General features: G+C 52.9%; 2 protein-coding genes across 7 annotated transcripts in view; one reads left to right on the top strand and one right to left on the bottom strand.

Annotated features, from left to right (window-relative positions):
• The window catches only part of RASSF4 (Ras association domain family member 4), a 31,254-nt gene extending 14,219 nt beyond the window's left edge, over positions 1-17,035 (top strand). For 5 of the 6 annotated variants that reach the window (XM_059398024.1, XM_059398028.1, XM_059398025.1 and 2 more), the window contains 8 exons: positions 5,871-6,013; positions 7,403-7,494; positions 8,396-8,553; positions 12,164-12,265; positions 12,536-12,587; positions 13,132-13,253; positions 14,112-14,209; positions 15,539-17,035. In XM_059398024.1, coding sequence (XP_059254007.1) covers positions 5,871-6,013; positions 7,403-7,494; positions 8,396-8,553; positions 12,164-12,265; positions 12,536-12,587; positions 13,132-13,253; positions 14,112-14,209; positions 15,539-15,599 — 828 coding nt within the window. In that variant the 3' untranslated portion in view covers positions 15,600-17,035. The remainder of the gene's footprint in view (positions 1-5,870; positions 6,014-7,402; positions 7,495-8,395; positions 8,554-12,163; positions 12,266-12,535; positions 12,588-13,131; positions 13,254-14,111; positions 14,210-15,538) is intronic. The other variant, XM_059398029.1, reaches the window with a different exon arrangement.
• On the bottom strand, positions 1,965-3,433 carry DEPP1 (DEPP autophagy regulator 1). The gene is made up of 2 exons (XM_059398030.1): positions 3,190-3,433; positions 1,965-2,647 (listed from the first exon to the last, which is right to left on the bottom strand). The coding sequence occupies exon 2, from the start codon at positions 2,619-2,621 to the stop codon at positions 1,995-1,997; it is 627 nt and encodes a 208-aa protein (XP_059254013.1). The 5' UTR covers positions 2,622-2,647; positions 3,190-3,433; the 3' UTR covers positions 1,965-1,994.
• Positions 17,036-21,665: the final 4,630 nt, after the last annotated feature.

Raw genomic sequence — 21,665 nt, 5'->3', positions numbered from 1 at the left:
GCTTTATAGGGCTCCCATCACAGGGACTTTCTGCTAGGCTGTTCTGTCCCGTGCAAAGCTTGGAATAATGCCAAAAGTCCCCCTCCCACCGCCCTTTATTCAATTATTTTAGTTTTGGCCCTTCATGAAGGTGCCATTAGCGTCTTTCACATCAGGGGATATGAGCAGAGGAGCCCAGAGCCCTGTCTGACCTCCCAAATGCAGCCATGTGGGTTTTGAGCTTGGGGTCAACTGGCCAGCCTCATCTTAGTTGCTTCCTTCTGACCTGGTTTCACACAGCTTTGCAGAAGGGGCCTCAGTGAGGCGAGCCCAGCCTACATGGTCACAGGCCAGCACCCTCTCCCAGGTCAGCCCCCTCACCCCAACGCCTTCTAAGGGTGTTCTGGCTAAAGGCTGCCCCTGCACTTATTTGCCAGCAAAGGTCAGGGACAGGCAGGTCTGAGCAGACTAGACACACAGTGGCTTGTGGTGGACGCAGGCATGCTATCTCCTGTGGGGTTTCCATGCTATCTCCGAGGACACACGCCCCATTCCACAACACTTGCAGCCTATGAAGGCAGGGGCGGTGTCCCCATTTTACAGATAAGCAGACTGTCTTGTGAAACTTTTAAATGTCTGGTTTACATTCTGCCTTCCCACAAAACACGCATAAAAGTGCAAAGCAATTTTAAAAATAAAAGAAGGAAAGGAAGAAGAAAATAGTTTGATACTCCTCAGAGCAAGGAGATAGAGCAAACTGAAGCAGGCTGTGAGCTGGGCTGCGGCCACAATTCTGTTCTCCTCCTCTCCCCTCTGCCCCTTCTGCCCAGATCAGGGTCAGCCAGCTCTGCCCAAGGGAACAGGATAATGGGTCCTCAGGCCTGATGCTTTTCAGTTCTCTGATGCCTCCTGACCTGCCTGTCTGAGGAAGACCCCCCTCCCTTTCCCTTATTCCTCACCTTCATCTCCTTCCTTGCCAGGTGCCTCCAGGCACTGGGGTTGGAAGACCTAGACCTGGCCCAGACCTTGGGACCTGTGGAGTGAGGCCTTGGCCACTGGGCTTGCCTAAGGACAGGTCGGCTGGCCAATGGCCTGCACTTTGTCCGGTGGTTGAGAAGCCCCCCGGGCGGAGGGAGGGATGGGGATGGTGAGGACAGGACCGCCTGGCCCCGTCCTCCAGAGAAGACCCCGCTCCCTGCTGTCACTAGGCCTCCCCCTGAAAGACGGTGGCCTCACTGTTCCAGTTTGGGGACACCTCTTCTTCCACAGTGGTTGGACATTTCTGCCAGCTGTGCTGGTACTGGCTCTCTTGGGCATCAAGAATGTGGGCGAAATTCAGCATGGGCAAAACTCTCCCAATGACACAACAGGACTTGTAAGCCGGAGCCACGGAGAAACCCCAGGTGCCCTGGTGACAGGTTCCCCCAAACTCAGCAGGTACCTTTGGGGAAACCATTATGTTTCCTCTTGGGCTGCATGGAGCACAGGCTCTGAGGGTGGGGGCCAGGAGGCTGACCTGGGAGGGTGCAGTCCTCGCTCGGAAATCCCTGTGTGGCCGAGAGCTTTGCTTCTCACCTGCCACTGACCTCCGTCCCTGCCTGCGAGGCAACCACACAGATGTGTGTAGAAGCCTGTGTGCAGGCTTTATGCACCCATAATGCATGTGGCTCTTACCCCATCTACTCACCAGAGCAATCTAGAAAGCAGGTCCCTTTAATTATCCCCATTTTACCCATGAGAAAAATCAGCGAACAGAAATGTTAAGTAACTTGCCCAAGGTGCTCAGCCAGTAAGGAACAGTGCGAGCAGGACCAGTAACACCACATGAGCCCAGATGAGGCTGTTCTCGCTTTTCAGAGGAGGGGGTTTCTCTATAAAATGCCCAGGCAGGCAGCCCTTGCAGAAAGATGTTTCCCTCTTGCGGACCTGCCAGAGACGGTACCCACCTCAGGGGAGGGGGCAGGGAGGTGACAAAGACCAGCGTGCTCTGTACAGAAGCCTTTATTGGGAAGGGGTTAGAGTTCATGGATCACTGGGAGGTGCAAATAGAGAGTTCTGAGGGTGCTTCTGGGGCGGGGGGCAGGGGGGGAGGCCACGTCCGTACAGAGTTGCCTGGAAGCCCAGGAGCCCTGGTGCCAGTCCCTTGAGGGTCTTGCCAGAGGGTGCCCCTGCACCCTGGCATCCCAGGGTCTCCCTCTGGGGGTCCCTCGTGCCTTGCCACAATCCATCTGTTTGTGTGGACCCCAGGAGTCAGCAGAGGAGCCAGTCCTCCTTGGCTGGTCCCTCCTACTTGACCTTTTTTCCTGGGACTCCCCGAAGAGCCAGTCCAGGGGGTCAGCAGTGCCGTCCCCAGGCAGTGCCGGCTGCTGACCACTGAAGCGGGTAGTAATGTCCTGTAGAGACTCAGTAGGAGGGCTCTTCCTGAAGGCGTGGGCTGGCCGGGGGGTTCTACCGGGTTGGGCCCTGACTGTGGCCACATCCAGCACTGAAGTGGGCTGAGCCAGCTGACAGATAGACTTCACGTAGTCATCCAGACTGGGGGAGGCCGGGGGCTCCTGCCCGGGCCCCCCAGGCAGCATCTCCTCCAGCGTCTCCTGGATGGTGGGCAGGTGGGCCACAGGAAGCAGGAGCCGGGACCTCATGGCCGTCAGCGATGCGGAGCAGCGACCTGTTTATCGACAGAAGACCAGGGTGAGGGGTCTGCCATTCTGTCACCTCTGCTGGTCCCCTCTCTCAGCAGAGGCTGCCTGGGTGATTCACAGGCCGAGAGTGGAGTGATGTCTGCATACCCAAACCCGGGCTCAGACTCCTGAACTCTTCCTTCCCATTAACACTGAAAGCTCCGTGCTCAGGAATCCATCTTTACTGTTGTTGAACCCATACAAATCAGAACGCAGTCTAATGGACTGGAGTCAGAGGGAACCTGGGTAAAACCGGCCTCTGCCGCTTCCTCATCTGGGTGGGGACCTCTTCAAAGTCACCTCTCCAAGTGTCCCGGACCCACCCGCTGGAAAGGGTGTTGTAAGAAACACATGGGATGACAGTTCCCGGGAAATCCCTCTGCCGATGTGAAGCCCTCTGTGGCTATTATCACTGCCTCGACTGCATGCCCTGGTCTCTGTCCCACGGTCAGGCCCTGTTCGCCCCGCCCTCAAAGAGAAACAAAACCTTCTTGTTGTGTCTCTAACCAGAGGGAAGCTTCTCTCTTACCTGGAGTCGAGGGAACTTGGGGCTCACAGGGCTGCTGGATAAGCTAGGACAGTCCTTGGAAAGACCCAGGAAGCTCGAGTGGAGGGCTGGGGGCCCGGCTGTCAGAGCCCCGTGTCCAGCGTGGAATGGCCAGCAGGATGGGTGGTGGGAACGACTGGCCACTGTCCGGCGTGCAAGCGTTCCCGAGCTATCTGGTGAACCTGGAGGCCTGGCGGCTGCTTTTATACTTCCTCACCAGCCACCAGTTACTGTCACGAGGGCCAAAAATAGCAGCACACAGGAAGGCTCTCAGAGGGAAAACAGCTTGGCGGGCGGGGTTTGGCCCAGCTACCAGCCTGGAGCAGTGGGAGGCTCCGTGGATGTTTACTCCGCAGGGCAGGGAGGGGTGGCACCGCTCCAGCCACCTCAGGCTGTGGGAGAGGTAGGGGGCTACAGTGAGGGGGGGACCCAGAATTGGAGGGCCCAGAATGACTTCCCGACTTATGAAAATTGTAGGCTGTGGGACCCACATTCAAGTCCTCCTTGGGCCTGTTTGGCGAGGGCTGCCCAGGAGCCTGGAGCTCCTGCTCTGCCCCCAGTTTCCCCTGATTTGAACAAGACAGCTACAGCCTGACGGGGCCTCCCCTCCATTCCAATGGGGCCAGGCAGAAGGACAGTGGAACAGTGGTCGGGGGGCAGCTTGGGGACACACACTCTGTCCGTGCAGGGACACAGGGCCCGAGTCACATCAGGCCAGCAGACCGCAACATAGCTGATCCCTGACCTTGAAGACAGCAGCTCTGCTTCCGCTCCTGGCTCCCAGCTCCAGAACAACTCCTCCTGCCTCCTTCATTGCACTCTCCAGAGCCGTCCTGTGGCATGTTTGAAGGCCCAGCCCAGCGTATCCAGCCCCACTGCCAATGGCCCAGTGGTGCTGTCTTCTCCTGCCCCTTGGAGCTCTAAATGATCTCCTGACTCTCAGACCCAGGACCAAGACTGCTGGATCTCCTTCACACATGGGGTCGGACATGGGACCAGCAGGCAGTGGGGCTCTGTGAATGAACTTGCTGAGCTGTGTTGGGGGAGGGGGTGTGTTGACCTCTGAAAGAGGCATCTGAGGCCAAGACAGAAAACAAGGAACGGAAACCCACTTTGGGGTTGCTTACTGCCCCCTTTAACTCCAGCAAATCAACCCAGTCTTTTCTTCTTAGGGAGCGTTAGTTACCTGTCTGAGACTGTGTTAACATCAGTGGTTATCAAAAAGTCCTCTGCTTTTATTGTTGTTTTCTATTTTAGCAAACAGTGCAAGGTCATTCAAGAAAGCAATGTGTATTTTTGATAACCTTGAACAGAGTGGAACTATTTTCTCTGTGGATAACAGGGTGCTTTAAGTGGTTAACTAACTTACCATGAAATTGACCCTGCAGGACACCTCTGTAAGCCCTTCCGGGGAAAAGAAGGCATTTCTACAAGGTTTTTTATTCTCACAAGGCTTTCAATGCCAATATGGAGAAAGAAAATTTGTGACTCTAAAGTGGTGTTTAAGATAGCAGTGGGAGTATAACAACCAGCAATAAAAAAAAAAAAAAAAAAAAAAAGGGAGATAACATTCATTGTGAAATGGCTAGTTTCAAAGCAGCTCAGGAGCAGGTAGCTGGGGGGATCATAGCTCTGGGGGAAGGGGGGGCTGAGAAGATATTAGGAAGATGCCCTGAAGGCAGCCTGGCCAGGCACACATGTGGGGGAGTTCGGCTGGGCGCAGAGAGCCTAGAGGTGGTCACTCGTGGATAGGAGCCTGAAAGAAGTCAGAAACAGAAGCAGAGACCTGAGGGTTGGGAGGGGAAACTGGCTGAGGATGCCTCTGGAGGGTTCTGTCAATTAGGACCTTGGGGCTCAGCAGGAGGGCAGTAGCTGTGCCATCCGCAGACCTTGGGAAATCAAGGCTAGCTGGGGACAGAGAATGGGAGCTGTTGTAGCTATTCTGAGTGCTCATGCCAGTAGTGGAACGTGGAGGCTGGCAATGGGCAGGTTGTGAGAAAAGCAAGATTGGCCATCAGGAAAGGAGGCAGCTCAGAAATCAGGGTGGGCCCAGCCCACTCGAGTGGTCCCTGGGGCAGTTGAGAGCAGCGTGGGCAGAAGCGCGAGACTGAGACACAGCTCCGAGGAGCAGTCACCCCTGCTCTGGTGGGCATGGAATCCAGGGCCTGCAGCACATTCTCGGTAGGACTTGGTGACCATCGGGGCCGCTTCCCCAGGTGCACTGGGGGAGGGGGATGGGAAGGCACCCCTACACGGCACCAGGGTCAACGTGGTCATGCTTCTCTGGTACGTGTTTCCTCACCCGTGTGGACGTGCTTGCTGGATAGCAGCTGGGTTCCTGTGGGACGCCTGACTCAGCTGCTCCGTCCCAGGCCATGCCCCTGATCAGATGTGAACAGAGCGGTGGAAGGACACGCCTCAGGCTTCCTCTGGTCAGCCCATAGCCTCACACCCTGGAGCACATAGAGGCTTGTGTGCCTTCCCCCAGGGGAGGATGGGATCCCAAGGAGGAGAGCTGTGTTTGTGGCAAGAAGGTTCAGGGAAGCCCACGGGGGGGCGGGGGGGGCGGGGGCGGGCCTTCAGGGGGCTCAGGGAGGGTGAGCAGTGACCCCTGTGGAGGGCTGCTCTGGGAAAAGAGACTAACCTGTGTGGGCTTCCCACAGGAAGAAGGTGCTCTGATCATCGAGGGGCTTCTCAACATTGCCTGGGGCCTGAGGCGGCCTATCCGGCTCCAGATACAGGACGACAGGGAGCGCGTGCACCTCTCCTCAGCCTCTTGGACACCCGGACAGCCCAGCTGCCCCCTGTGAGTGTTCAGATGGTGGAGGCAGGGCTGGGTGTCCTCCTTGACACCGGTTCAACCCAAGCGTACCGTTTGGGCTGTCTGCGGGGTGGTGTCCTCTGTCTCAGGGCAAAGCCCTGCTCCCAAATGGAGCACCGGAGAACACAAGCCAGCCTTATCCTTGTCACCCTGTGATTGCCTGAGCCTGCGGCCTCACCTGCCGATAGTGGTCTTTCTAGATAATGACCAAGCCATCTTGCTCTTGGAGAATTTTCCAGACTCCCATCGCCTCCAGCTGTGTTTCCTCATACATTCACAGGAGCTGCCTTATCTGCAAGGAGAGGAGCTATGCGTGGGCAGGGGCTTCCAACATCCTGGGCAAAACAAACACTTCTTAGCATCTCCAGTTCTACCTTAAAAATTCACACAAATTTAACCTCTTATGGCTCTACTTTCATTTTAGTATCAGAATTTGTTTTTATAAATTTATTAGAGATTAACATCAGGTTTATTTTAACATCAGAAATATGTTTCAGTCATGATGAAACTGTTTCCTACCTTACCACTTAATGAACATCTGCCCCCTCTCTCTGCCTCCCCCCCGCAACCCAATAAAGGGCAGTTAGTTGCTGAGTTTTGCTCGCTTCTGCATGTAATGAATCCTTCCAAGAGGCAAAAATTCAAAACCATTTCCCTTTCAGAAATTCAAGCGAAGTTGCTGTTCTGAGGGCACTTAGCACCTTGACACCCCATACAGACTTAGAGTATAATGTTTGGATGGGCTTCGTAGAAAGGCGACAAGTATGACTCGTGAGTCCCACCCCCCAGGGCAAAAGCAGCCATGGGAACAGACAGGACCCCCCTCAGAGGCCTCTTGGCCTGGGTTCTGCTCTTTGCCTGATCCTCCATGGCTCCCTCATGCTGTGAGGAAGTAGCTGTGAGGCTACTTCTCATCACACACATCCCCTTCTCCAGCCAGGCACCAGCTCCCTTGGCTTGGACTCTGCCCGGCCCAGAGGCTCAGAGATTGGCCCCTCAAGCTTCCCCCACCTGACTCTCCTTCAGGCCTGAGGGAAGCCCAGAGAGCCCACTCAACACTTGGCCACAGACACCATCTCCCTCAGTGGGGTGCCCAGGAGTCCATGGGCGCACACAGCTAGTCCCTGTGTCTGTGTAGCAGGGACAAGGCCACTCAGGTCTGCAGGACATACTCCCTCTCCTTCCAGCAGATACCATGGCAAGTCTTTGCTTTTCTTTTACTATCTTACATTAACTTGGTGTGAAGTAGAGCCTTACCTCGGCTGGCCTTGCCTCTGCCTGTGTCCCGTCCACAGAGGCAGGAGGCCTCTTCTCTGTGACTTGGGCTTCTTTTCTCTCTCAGAAGCTCTCTGAGCACCTTGACTGTCTTTTCAGAAAGGATCCACTTCTTCAGGACGGCAGGGTCCCTGCCCAGGAGCCAAGTGCTCAGACTGCACACGGGGCCGAGAGTTCCAGAGATAGCTCAGGTAAGCGGGGCCTCGGGCTACCTGGGAGCCCCTCTTGCTCACTAGGATAGAAGAGGAGGGTCTTGGCTCATGGCCATCATCTCTGAAGAACAGCTTTGTGTTGGGGCACCTGGCCCGCTCAGTGGGTTAAAGTGTCCAATGCTTGATGTTGGCTTGGGTCGTCATCTCAGGGCTGTGAGCCTGAGCCCCGAGTTGGGCTCCTCTCTGGCCATGTTGCCAGTTAGGGATTCTTTGTCTCTCCCTCTCCCTCTGCCCCTTCTCCCTTCTCTCCCGCAACTCTTAAAAAAAAAAAAAAAAAAAAAAAGTAAAAAGTAAAAAGGAAGACCAGCTGCCAGGAGCACAGAAAGGCTTTATTTATCTTGCCAAATCGTTGCTAATACCTCCTCACTTGCTAAATAACTGTCTCAGTCCAAGGCCTTCTCCTCACCTCCCCACTTACAGAAAAGAGGCTGGCAGAGGTGATTGTGATGTAATTTGCCCGAGTCCCCTGCGTTTTGGAAAGGAGAGAACAGCAGCAGCAGGCAGGGCCTCTGGGACATGTCTCCCTCACACTCTGGAATCCAGGCTGCTCATCCGTCCTCTTTGTGTCCTCCCCTCACACTCAGTGAGGGCTCAGAGGACGGTGTGGTGTTGCCCAAGACCTGCCCTGGGCGCCCAGAGATGGAGGCCAAGGCCATGGCGACACAGGTGATCCTATCTGGGGGTGATCCTATTTACAAGGTGGGCATTCCCCAAGCACTGTCATGAAAATAGCAGTGATGTTACCCTCCACTGTAGCATGGCGTCACCACAGAGCTCCAGGGAACCAAGCCCCACCTGCCGCGGGACCGCTACAGCTCTGCAGTTCTCGGGCCCCTGTGCTCCACCCCGGACTGACCTTCTCACCGGTTCCTCACTACAGAGCCCCTGGAGGAGGACGAGGAGACCCCCCAGCTGATGCGGACCAAGAGTGACGCAGCCTGCGTGATCCAGAGGCGGCCCCGGGCCCGTGCACCTGGTGAGGCCCAGAGGATCCGGCGACATCGCTTCTCCATCAATGGGCACTTTTATAACCACAAGGTGATGTTTCTGCCCAACCTCTCCCCTGGGCTGTGAAGCTGAGGCCCCAGGGAGGCAGCCCCAGGCACTGCTGGGCCTTTGGAAGGCCAGGCCCCACCAGAGTCTTGTCAGACTCTGTGTGCTGGTGTGGTCACAGCTGCGTCCTCACCAATAAATGGGCTTGGGAGGAGAAATAGCTTGCCCAAAATGACATCAAAATAACAGTCAAAAGAAAGAAAGAGAGAGAGAGAGAGAAGGAAGCTAGGAAGAAAGAACGAATGAACACATTCCAACTGGTCACCCCAAAGCCTGTTTTGGGGGCTTTTGTATTTTGCTTTTACTTTTACTTTTGTTTTTGTTTTTGTTTTTGCTTTTACCACATACTTACTGTCAATCCATTTTCCCAAGGTGTGTGGATTTTTGGAAAGTAATGCCAAGTTTATGTCTAACTAGACAGTTTTCTCTGAGATTTCCACCCAAGCTCGATTGAGAGTCTCACGGGAACGTGATGTGCTGCTGACCTTCTCCCTGGGTCAAGTAAGTTCTAGATTGAGGTGTGCCCAGGGGCACGTGTTTCTGGGCCCCAGAGAACCCACACTGCTCCTGGTTCCCAGCACTTAGCCTTTTGTCCAAGCATGCATTGTACTGACCTGAGGAAAAGATCTCCTTCCCCAGATGACATCAGTCCCTAAACAAATCCAACTGTAAAAGGAGAAGTTGATTGTTTCTATAAATGGCATGAGTGGCAGTCTGGGTGAGGCCCTGGAGGGAGCGTCCTGTAACTGGGCCACATCCTGCAGCGCTAGGAAATGGAAGCAGAGGTTTCCAGTTGAAGCAGCTGCCTGTCTTGATAGGCGATGACTCACGGGAGGGGGAGGGTGCTGGCAAACGCAGCTCCCAGGGTCAGACCTGAAGAACAGTTACCCAGGTTAGGTCTGCCAGGAGCCATTCAAGTGCTCTGGGGGCACCCTGGACTTTGGGGTGAAGGATCCAACAAGGCAAGCAGAAGGGATTCTGCCTTACTAAGAGGACCACCCCTACCCCCACTCTGGTCTGGGTTTGCAATGTGTGTTCATGGGTGACACTACATCATCTTTGCTAAGTGCAGGGAAACCCAGGACCATTTGAGAGTAGTTTCCCTAAAGGGTGCAGGGTTGAAATGAAGCAGAGATTAAGAATGATTTAGATTAGCCAAAGGACCCACAATCTGACCTATATATTCCTTAAATCTTGTTCCGAACGGGTTTAGTCTGTGAAGTGTCCAGTAAGTATACTAGCTCTGTATAGGCAGTTTTGAGGAATTATTAAAAAAATTTAAAAGAATATTTGCATGAGGTTAGCCTCTTCATAGTTCTAGGATCCTAAAAAAGAAAGCTTTTGATCCACAGCTCAAGGTAACAAATAGTGGGGTTTATCTCCAGCACATTCATCCCCTCTTCTAAGGGAATCATTCCTCTCTAAGATCATTCCACCTTTTGTTGTCATTGCAAAAGTCCCAGAGACATGGTGATGTCTGAGGATTCTGTAGCCTTTGAAATGAACAGAAATGAACAATGAGGGCTTTTGTCACATTCTTTCATGTCCGTGGGAGCCATGATAGCAAGAAGGGCTCCTCAGCCAGCTCGACACTCAACACGCTAGCCTGTACTCCAGTCTGTGTGGCTCTTTCTCCCAGTAACAGATTTACTGACAGAAGGTAGGTTCATTTTTCCAGGCAAACTAGTATCTTAGGTGTGTTGGACAGCTGGTTCCCATCTCTGGGCTGGGTAAGGGGCTCCTTCTCTCTCTTCCTTTCAATCCATTCGGAATCAGTGTCCTGGGAAATCAGGTAACAGTGTGTACTTGAATCACAGGCAACAAGTAAAAAATAATTACCTAGAATTAACTTCCTGAGGTTGTTATTCTGGATTTTATTTCTTAGAATTGCACAGTTACCTCACTCAATCATTTTCCAAAAGTATTCTGATTCACAGTAGTGTTGGCATGCTTTCCAGACTCAGTAAAACTTGGTACCTGTCCCATTGCTTTGTCCTGGGCTGTTAGATTCTAATGTGTTCTATCGGAGAGAAACCATTGTGCTTAGAGATGGCAAAGTAGCGGGGACCTTTGTTTCTACTTGGAGCTGGTCAGTATCATCTTGAGAAAAGGCTCCAGGCAGAAGAAACACTAATCATGTCTAGTTGACAAGACCTTTCTTCTTGAAATAGCTTGACTCCTCTATTCCTAATAATGTCTAGTTGACAAGACCTTTCTTCTTGAAATAGCTTGACTCCTCTATTCCATATTTCTTGGAAACTGAAAGCCTAGTCTGGCTTTCTATGTAACACAGAGTCACCCTGCATGTCAGCTATGGAGGAAGCAGGTCTGGGTTTGAGTCTGACTCTGGTACTTGGGGACACTGAACAAGTCATTCTTATCCCTGAGCCCTAGTTACATCCCCGGGAAAGCAGAGCTAGGACCATAGAGGAGGAATGTATAGATTTGAATTTGGTTTTGGAAAGTGAGGAAGAGCTCACCTCGGGGAAGTGAGATTCACAGGGAGGCCCCAGTGCCACAGGGGTAAAGCATGGGGCTTCCAATGGCTCTGCCCTTTCTAGATGGAGGACCATGACTAAGCGACTTGACCTCTCCAAGATTCTGTGTCCTTTCTTAAAAGGAGTAATGACAGGTACTTCAAAAAACTGTTGTAAGGATTAAATCAAAGGTTTTAGGTGAAATGCTTGGCAGGTCTATAACTTGACTCGTGCTCCCTGAGGACTTATTAAGCCTCAGACGGTGCTCTGGTTGCCTGTATATATGGCGTCTCACATGGAAAGGCAAAGTACCTGCAGGACTATAATGGGACCCCCAAACCTTGAAGAGTTTGTGTGGCTGGACCACAAAGCACGAGGGAGAGAATCATCGTATCATGTGTGTGAACAGTGAGAGGAGGAAGCAAGGGTATTGTTTAGGCTATGGGACGCCTTCAGATACTTCTAACTAGAACTATGCCACAAGATAGTGCTTCTCAAATCGCACTGTACGGAGAGTATCACTGGGTTTTCTCAAAATGCAGATTCTGGTTCAGGAGTCTGGGGCTGGGAGCCAAGACTGTGCTAATGCAGCTGGTCCAGAACATATTTGGAGTTGCAAGGTTTTTAAAATGTTGTTCCTTGGGGTAGCAGCATGGAGAATGGGTGGAAAGTGCTGAGATTGAAAGGGGAGAGGTGGGATGTTGATGCAGTGTGAACCGAGAACCTCTACTGCTGGGAGAATGGGGAGGAGTGGATAGATTCCAGAACTTTCGGTCTTAGAATCAACAGACACTTGGCAATATGAGCCAAAGAAAGAGTGAGAAGGAGACTGGGAAGTACTTCCATGGGAATGGCTGCTAAGGTCAAAGAGTTGGCCCTCATAGCTTTGGAGGCATCCCTCTTACAGGCCTCTGTAAGACAAGAGTTGCTACGGCTTCCCCAAGTGCATCAGATATGGGCACAGCTGTGTGTGGATTTGTCCTGGACAGGCACAGGTGCTTCCAGAGCCTGGGCTCACCTGTGGCCTCAGACCACACTGGACAGTGTGCCCAGATCCTCTGTGATGTCAGCTCTGTGTCCCTCTGGCCCTGCCCTGAATGGCCCTCCTCCCTCTGCAGACCTCAGTGTTTACTCCTGCTTATGGGTCCGTGACCAATGTGAGGGTCAACAGCACCATGACAACCGTGCATGTGCTCACCTTGCTGCTGAACAAGTTCCGAGTAAGTCTGGCTATGAGCAGGAGGCCTTGCCCTGGGAGGCTGGTGACTTGCTGTCTTGTTGGGGGAGCTAGCAAAGGCTGGGGAAGCTTCCTGGGGTAGAAGGTCTAGCAACATTTCCTCTGCTGACACGGCATCTCTGGGATCTTATGCAGAGAAAGAGGGGAGGATCCTTGGGGACTTGTGCATGTGGCACTGGGGGTCTGGTTCCTGCCAGGGATCCCTTCCTGTCTTGTCTCCTAAAGCCCTGACTTCCTGTTCTTGCCTACACAGGTGGAAAATGGTCCCAGTGAGTTTGCACTCTACATTGTTCATGAGTCTGGGGGTAAGTGTCTGCCTGTGCTTCCATATCATAAACACCAAAGTCTCTGTCCATGTGGCAAGCTCACTGACCATGCTCCTTCTCTCACGGCCACTATGAATGCTCCGCCAGCCCCCAAACCAGGCACACTTTCTGCCCCTTACAGAATCCTGCCAAAAACACAAGGGAAGCCATTGTCTTTGATCTCATTCAGTTGGTAGGTGTTGGGGGACACATCAGGGACTGTGAGCTGGAACTGAAATCCCTCGCCCCCTGAGAACGGTTGCAGGATGCACATGTCCCTCTGTGCAGGGTTCTGCTCCATGGTAACTGAGCAGCCTGGCCTCCCTGTGTCCACGCTCTCCTCTCTTCTACTCCCTGGGCTCCTGTTCTGACCTGTCTTTGCTGAATGCCACAATCACACAACATTCAGGGCAACCTTCTCTTCAAGGTCTGGAAAAAGTTCCCAGCCCCTTGGACCACCATTTTTCTACCACATTCCCACCCCAGAACAAAGAGGGGGCAATCCTAATGCCCCAGGAATTTTATAAATGACCTTCTTTTTCAGAGAGAACAAAATTAAAAGACTGTGAGTATCCACTGATTTCCAGAATCCTGCATGGGCCCTGTGAGAAGATCGCCAGGATATTCCTGATGGAAGCCGACCTGGGCGAGGAAGTTCCCCACGATGTGAGTCGGGGCTGAGGTTCAGGGAGACCTGTTCCTCAGGGAGGGGCCGCATGACAGCATGGGGGTCTCCCAAAGGCTCTGAAGATGTGCTTGGCCAGAGCCCTCTGCAGTGACATCTCACCCAGCTGTCCCAAAGGACCCCGAGCCCAGCACAGTGATGGCTCCAGCCTTCCCTCCTCCTGTCAGTGCCCACCAACTCCATCCGCTGGCTTAGGGGAAAAAGGAAGTTGAGTCCTCAAAAACCAATGCCTGAGCCTTCCCTCTCAGGCAGGCAGAAACTTTTCCTTTGTTAGAGTGTATTTAGTTGTCCTTACACTAAAGACTCTCACAGGGACTCCTTATTAGGGGCCTATAAGTACCCGGGGCCTGTGGAAGGGAGACAGGTGCCTAAGGCCCACTGCAGCCTGCATCCTGGTCTAGGAAAGAGCATGCTGCTGAGCTCCCTTGCACAGAAAAGGCCTACAGGGTTTGGGCCAAGGTGAAGGTTAGTGATCCTGTATCCCTTGGACCACTCACAGACTAGCACAGCTTTGTTCCACGGTTAGAAATGGAGGCGTTCCCAGTGCTCCGCTCCCCGGCTCTGGAGAACCCCCAGTGTGGTTATACTCTCTGTTGAATACTTTTCCCAATATCCAGCTTCATCTTTCCTCCCAGGGATAATAGGCTGTGCAGTGAGCATGGGCCTCTCTGTTCTCCGTCCTAGTACAGACTGAGTGCTGGGGGTGAGTGGGGAGACGGGTAGCCCCTTCCCGGGCTAGAAGACAGGGCTAAATCAGCAGCTGTGGAGACCCTGAGGAAAAGAAAACACATTTTTGGCTTCTAATTTAAAGCACATTAAAATGTTCTTGGATTTTCTAGGTCGCTCAGTACATTAAATTTGAAATGCCGGTGCTGGACAGTTTTGTTGAAAAATTAAAAGAAGAGGAGGAAAGAGAAATAATCAAACTGACCATGAAGTAAGCAGCACATAATGAGCCAGTCGTGGGTCAAGTGTGCAGGGAAGAGCCCCCAGGCTGGGGCCGGGCGAGCTCTCTCCTCCAGGGCATGGCGCTGGCCCAAATCAGGGAAGCCTGCCCACCCTGGCTGCCCGGCACCGCCCGCTGGCCCCCTGCTCTGTAGTGAGGGCAAGCTGGGGTGATAGCCTGCGGAAAGGACAGGAGGCAAGCCAAACCGCCCCTCTGGCTTCAGCACCTCGCCAGCTCCAGAGGGGCGCCGCTGTTGAAATAGCTCGGGAGAATCAGGCAGGAGCAGGGGTGGGCGCTGGACCAGGGTCATGAACTCTACAGGAGACACAGCCCTGGAGGAGTGACCGAGGAGAAGGTCTGCTCGGGGCACATTTCGCCAGGTCTGGGCCTTTCCCGCTAGTGAGAATTCTGAGCCTGCCAAAGAGTGGTGACCGCTGGAACCCTCTGTACCAGCTGGTGTTTTCAGGTGCAGGGGACCTGTTCAATGGAAAGGTGAGCAGGTGTCACCTGCGGGCTCCTGGGGAAGCTACATCAAGGCCTGGCTGCTTGAGGCTAGCCAAGTTGCATCTGCCAATGATTGGTCTGTTCCTCTGTAGAGTGAAAGATGGGGTGGGGGTGGGGGAACATGTGGGCCACTCAGCCGGGGCCAGGTGTGGGGTCCTCCTTAGGAAGGGAAGGAGGCAGTCTGCTCATGGTGAGAGGACCTGCAGTTGGGGGACTGGTTTGGATTCCGGTGTCTGGCTGAATGAGTTTTGGAATGCCTCAGCCCTTCCCCCAACCCCCTACCCCAGCTTTCCATCTGTGTAGTGAGGCCCCTTTCAGGAGGACAGCAGAGACACCCGGTCAGAGGGGACAGTCCACCATGCAGTCTGCTGTAAGTCTGGGAGCTAGAAGGGGACATGGGGGTCACCTGGCTAGTGTAGTCAGAGGACAGAGAAGAAACCGAGGCCTGAGGTGCAGAAGGTTGGAGCACAGGTCACTGACGAGACTGGGCCTGAATGCAGGTTTCCTGATCCCCACTCTGCCACCCTGTCCCCTCCAGCACGTTCTGTCCTATAGTGGAGAATCTCTGGAATAGAAACAGCACATTCTGCATTTGAAGCTTGCCAGCGTCTGCAGCCCCATGTGCCTGCTCCTCTAAGCCGCTGGTTTGGCAGGGTGTGGCCTGGCTCTTCTTCCCTGGCCTCAGCGGAGGAGAGATGGTGGCCGCTGAGCAGCCTTAGGTCTACTGGCCCAGCTATCTGTGCGCCCCCTTGCTCTGTCCCCCTCTCCTTGTGTCCTCCTGTGTTGGTGAGTCCTCTTGGCTGTGTCTCCCTCCAGGTTCCAAGCCCTGCGTCTGACGATGCTGCAGCGCCTGGAGCAGCTGGTGGAGGCCAAGTAGCCAGCTAGCAACGGCCTCATCTGAAGCCCCCCACAGCCAGTGCCCCTGCATGCGGGTGGCCAGGCCCTGACTGAGGAATTTCAGCCCCCGCACTTCTACGCGTCTTTCTGCCTGAGTGCCATGCATCCCATGTCCCTGGCTCTTGGCTCCAAGCTGAGCACTCACGGGGCCCAGAGCCAGGCCCGAGGAGCCACGACTTTGCTCCGTGAAGTCTATGTCTGAGGCTTGCCTGGGCAGTATGCAGCCCTGAAGCTGGGTAACTGGTCACATGATGTGGCTGGATGGCATGGCCAGTCCTGTTCCTGCCACCCCTCTCTTGCTCAGGAGAGTGGTATGTGATCAAGCCTGTGGGGTGTGTGCTCTCTCTGTTTTCCCAGTGCCTAGGCCCAGAGTTTCTGCCTGGCCACAAGCCCCTGACCTCTTCATCCACGTGAACCATGAGATCCTGTCTGCTTTCACCTCATGCTGCTGCTCAAGGCTCTACGGAGAAAATCAGGGGCTGCCAGAAGATAGGGGATATGCCCTGCTTCTGACCTTCACTTCCCTGTGGCAATCCTGGCCTCCAAGACTTTGATGCCACCCTCTGAGCATTGCACAGCCTAGCACACTGGCAGCAGAGCTCAGACCCTGGACAAGACCATGAGCATCCCATCCTTTCTCTGAAGTACTGGCTTCTAACTTCTTGTTGGGACCAGAAGAATTCTTATAAGGAACTTGCTTCAGGAAACAAGGTGCTTTGATCCCATAAAGGAGGTGGCCCCCATGGCACTGGAAGGATGCCAGCCCTTGCGCAGCAGGGTCCAGGGCTCAGGCAGTGGCTCAGGAAGGCAATGCTCAGTCCCCATCACTGCTGTTCCGTGGATGCCTGTGTGCCTCCTGTCCTTTCTGGGCTTATTCCTTCAATCTCTACACTTCCCATCAAAGGGGCACAATGAGAAGCAATGTCTATTTGAGGAGAAAGGGCTTTGAATTCCCTGGGGCCAGAACAATTTGGATTTGTCATTTGAGGGAGAATTTCTGGAATGAACTGGAAGGCCTTTGCAAAACTAACTATGCAACAGTTTACATTGGTCATGTGAAGTGTTTGTCCAAACAGAGCAAGTTAAAGACCATATTCTTTTCCCACTGGGGCCTGTGGATAGTGGATTTAAAGGAAAAAACTATAAAGTCTTCCAAATAAAAGAGACAGTCCAGCTCTGCTCCATGTACTGGCTCCTTCCTGGCACCCGGAAAGAGCCGAGCCTGGGAGCAGCTGCGCTGTGTAAACTCACAGTTCCAGGTGAGCTTCCTGCCAGGACATCCCCGGCCTAGCTCCATCATCATGGAGACACGCGGAAGTGCCCTAGGGAGACGGCCTGCCGTATCTGTCATCTCTGCTCTCCCTTCCTTTCCTAGTTTCCTAGGTGCTCAATAAAGGTGCGCTCTATTGAACTGAAGGAATTCGGACCAAGCCTTCTTTCTGAGTTATGTGTCTACCTTGACTCCCAGATCTAACCTCTGAAACTTTGATCCTATAGTATGTGTGGCCAAATTTGGCAAAAGAGCCAAAACTGAGCCACAGCCTGGTGCTCTGGACCCCAACGTGACTCATTCATTTCAGTGCATAGCCCGAGGACTAGTGTGGGGCCTGAGGACAAAGGCAGCCAAAGGGCACAGAGGAAGAATCACTGGTGGGGGTCTGTAGGCAGCCTGGAGGGTGAGCAATCGAATCACCCTGATTCACAGAATCTCAGCATCAGGAGGACCATAGAAATCTTCCAGGCAGGGGCTCCGATGGGACGGCAGCAGTACCTCAGGGAGGGTAGAAAACAAATCAAACAGGCTTCTCCAGGCTGTTCTACTCCCCAACCCATAGTTACAAGCTCAGGTCTAGTTCTACTGCCAATCCACTATTCAGGAGTAATTGTGCCAGGCTCGTGCTCAGTTCAGGAGGGACAAAGACGGAGCCACAGTTCATCTCAGTACGAGGTGTTTGATGTTATCCTCAACTGGAGAAGCAGGCTGGATATCCAGGAGGGTCAGGGGACCAACAGATGATGGAGCTGGTGTAGGTCCCCGGAAGAATGCCTGGAGGCTGAGCCCAGGTTGGGATAGGTGGCTTTCCAGCCTGAGAAACACCACCGGCTTAGGAGCAGGACAGAGCCCTGCACATGGGAAGACATCAGAGGCCCTCCAAAAGCACTTGCTGGTTTTGTTTTATAGTTTTTCTCATTTTAGGATTTTTTTTTTTTTGCAATCTTTACAATATTATTTAAGGCCTGCCTAGATAAGCACCACTTTTAAACTAGACATTATCAAAACATAGCTAAGAAAAATCACTAGCAAGTTGCACAGGAAAGGGAAAAATACACACTTCTATAGTCATCTGAGGGGTGGGTTAGCCAATCTTTTTAACAACAGTGTGTTTGTTTTTCAAGGCAATTTGTAAATCTGCTAACTCAGCTCACTGTGCCACCACCACTTCAGACTTTCTCTGCTAGCTCTGTGGCTTCCTGCTGGTTTATGTGGGAACTTTCTTTTCTTCTCTCCATAGAGCTTATGGTATTTCTCATGTGCTCCCTCACTAACTAGTATCTCAGACAACAAAAGTATCCAAAACCAAAGTACAGATTCCTATGAGTGAATGTCCTCTCCTAGAACAGGACTGTCTTCCCAGGTCAGGTCTCAGGAACCAGAGAAAATAATAAACACAGGATGAAATCAACAGGATTGCAAAAGAAGGACTGGACTCACGGAAAACAGGGTGGTTTGCCCAGAACAAATCATCAGAAGGAACCAAAAAAACAGCTTGTTTTTCTCATGTGATAACTATATGCCACCTGCAGGAATGTTTACCGGAAAATGGATTAAAGGCCTTCCCACTGTCACTATAAAGCCATGTGTTCACCCAGGATACATCTGGTCCTTTAGTCCCAGGGAAACAAAGCACAAGGCTTATCAACCTTCTGACCAGGTGATTTGCCGAGAAGCCAGCAAAGCACAATGTGTGCCACCATGGGCAGGAGGCAGGCACCCTGCAGCTGTGGAGAAGGAGTGGGATATCCTTTCCAGGTGCCTGGGTGGGCAGCAGCCCCCCTGCCTCAGTCCCTCAACTATGATCAAGCAGGAAGTGCAGTCAGAGCCAAGCCGTTCTAAGTATAAAAACAGCACATGTACACGTGCTGTACTTTGGCCCCACAAGCTGAGATTGCCTGGAAGAAAGCCAGCTGTTGACCTGCCCCTGGACTCACAGCATGCAGGGTGGGGCTCTGCTCCCTCCTGGCCATGCTTTTAATAGAGGTGTTTTCTGCAAACCCAGGATTGGGAATCCCCAAAGTTTCCTTTCCCAGGGAAACCAAAGGAAACAGAAAGCAAAGTCTCGGGCTTGGTGGACAGAGCCATTGTCAGGGTCCCTTTGTGGGAGATGGACCAGGGCTGTTACTGCACTTGTGACCAGCCTCTCTTGTGGTCTTGCCAAATGCAGCAGTGCTCCCTGCTAAAACGGAGCTTTTCCACGTCATGTGTGTACACCCTTCTTCTTAGAACGAGCTCTTCAAATACAACTAGGCTCAAGGGCACACTGGTCCCTGTAGGGTGGTTTCTCAGAGAAGCCTCAGCTTGGTGGAGGTTATAGCAGTGAAGCTGCTGAAAGCAGTTCAGTTCAGGATATATTTGAAGACAGAGACACCAGAATTCAGAGTTGGAGTGGGTTTGGATTTGGGGTGAAAAAAGACACAAAGACAGACTTTTGGCCTGAGCAACTAGAAAGGAGTTGCTATCAATTGTTGGGAAGAAGACTGTTGAAGGAACAGGTTGGGTGAATGTCAGCAATTCCTCTGTGGTGCAGGTTAGCTTCAGGATGTCCGGCACACATGCAAATGGCAGCTGAGTAAACAATTGGATATATATAGGTCTGGAGTTTAACACTGTTTGCATCCCAGGGTCAGACTAGAGTTACCAAGTCAGGAGTCTTCAGGTAAACAGATGGTATTGGAAGCCATCAGACTGGAGCAGCTCTACAGGGGAATGAGGGCAAAGAGAAAGGAGGTTAGATGACCTAGCCCCTGCCAGGCTGGTGGAGGAGGAGGAGCTTTTAAGAGAGGAGAACCAGGAGAGATCATTATTAAAGAGAAATGAGGGGTTATGCCGAAAATCAGGAGACTCTGGTGCCAAGAGCCCTCCCAATCCTTGCTCTTCCACTTAACACGCTGTGGGAACTTGAGCAAACTTCTCTAAGACTCCAGTTTCTTTATCTATAGAGTATGATCATTCCCATCCTCCAGAGGCTTTTTTTGTTGTTAATTAAAGGTGTTAAGCACAAAATGGAGTCATTTGCCCCAGCCCCTCACCGCCCCTGCCCACGGGAAACCAAGACTTAGTTACAGTTTCGACCTATCCCAGGAATGTGGTCTTGTAACATTTGAAATTTCCTTAGGGGCACTATTGAGTTCATCCTCATGACAAAAACTGCCTTTCCTTCCCTCCCCACCAAAATATAACAATTTTTTTTTTCCTTTCGCTAATAACTCTTTGTTCCACCCTCCTTCCTATAAAAACTTTTCACTTTGTACAACAACTTGGAACATCCCTACTTCCTAGATGGGATGCTACCCATTCACGAGTTGCTTAGGAAAGCCAACTGAGATCTTAAAATTTACCTGAAACTAACATAACACTGTAAGTTAACTATACTGGAATTAAGCAAACAAACAAAAAAAATCTTGACATTTACTTGGTTAAAAAACAACAACCACAAAAACAACAACAACAAACCACCTTTTTAAAGCACGGGGGACCGTATCAGTAACAGTTTTGGCTCTCCAAGAGTAACACTTAATAATTAGTAAATGCTCAAAACTTATGGGCAGAATGGACGTCTAGGGGTTGGTCCGGCCGGTGCCGCCTTTCCAAAGCCCCCACTGACCGGGCTGCAGTCAGCCGGCTCCGGAGGCCACGGCGCGCACACAAAGGGACCCGGCCACAGGTCTCGCGCTCCTCAGGTCCTCGGGGAGGACCTCGGCGCGGCAAAAGGAAACAAACAGGAGGAAGCAAAGGGTTTCTTCTTTCCGGTGGGCCCAGCACCATAGAGGGTCGCCCCCGCCACGTTCCTAGAGCGGCCGCGCTGCGCCCACTGACGGCAAGGCCCGCACTTCCGGCGGCGCGAGGGGCGCCCAGCGAGCGAGCGAGCCAGGGTGGCGGCGGGCGGCCCGCTGCGCGGTGAGTGGGCCGGGGGCGCGCGGCCCGGTGCTCGGAGGCGGCTCGGGCGCCGCTTGGCAGCCGCCGGGCGGCGCAGACCCGGGTCCGCTAGGAAGGCTTGGCGCCGGGCGGGGGCGAGGGCGGAGGGAGCTGGGTGGGCCCGGCCTGCGAGGAGCGGCCGGCGGAGGCCTGGGGAGGGCGGAGGCCTGCACCGGAGCGCCCGTGGGGCGGGCCGCAGTCCCCACGACGGCCGTCGCCCGGCGCTTTTCAGGACTAAATCCTTGGATCGGATGCTGAGGTAGCACAGGGCTGTTAGGAGCGAGCCGCAGGCACGGACTCCTTGACACCTCTGACACCCCGACGATGTCGCAGCTTTGTTGTCCTCCCGGTTTTATGTAGGAGAAAGCAGGTCCATTCCGGGTATGCGCGTTCGCACGACTGCAGCTCCATCGCTCAGGTTTGCCGTAACATCCGCACCTGCGGAGGAATTATGCCGAGCACCGGTCTCTGCGCTGGACGTCGGTTCGGCCACCAAGAGGACTGGCTCTAGGATCAGGCTGCTAGGGGTTGGGGACCTGGCCGAAATCGGCCTGCCTTTACTTAGCTGTGAAATGGAAAGCATCGCATAAAGCTGCTTATGAGAGTTAAAAGTTATAGAACAGTGTCTGCGTACCACTAAGGCTACCTCTCAGTATGATTTCCTCACTGTAGTGTTCTAGGTGGATTGCATAGTCTCAGAGTTTCCTATCAGATCTGACTTCTATAGCATGAAAAAATTAAATTTTTTCCATGTGTGCTTCCCATGGTAGCTGTGTTTTGAACTTCAACACTTAGGTACCTAACAAATGTCTCCTTGAAACAGATATTCTGTAAATAGGGAAAGACTCTGTA

The sequence above is a fragment of the Mustela nigripes genome, chromosome 4 (assembly GCF_022355385.1).
Source record: "Mustela nigripes isolate SB6536 chromosome 4, MUSNIG.SB6536, whole genome shotgun sequence".
Lineage (NCBI taxonomy): Eukaryota > Metazoa > Chordata > Mammalia > Carnivora > Mustelidae > Mustela > Mustela nigripes.
Note: the sequence above shows the minus strand (reverse complement) of the source record. Positions and strands in the feature narration are given on the sequence as shown.

Coding starts and splice junctions, on each gene's coding strand:
- DEPP1 (XM_059398030.1), bottom strand. CDS start 2,621: ATGAGGTCCCGGCTCCTGCTTCCTGTGGCCCACCTGCCCACCATCCAG.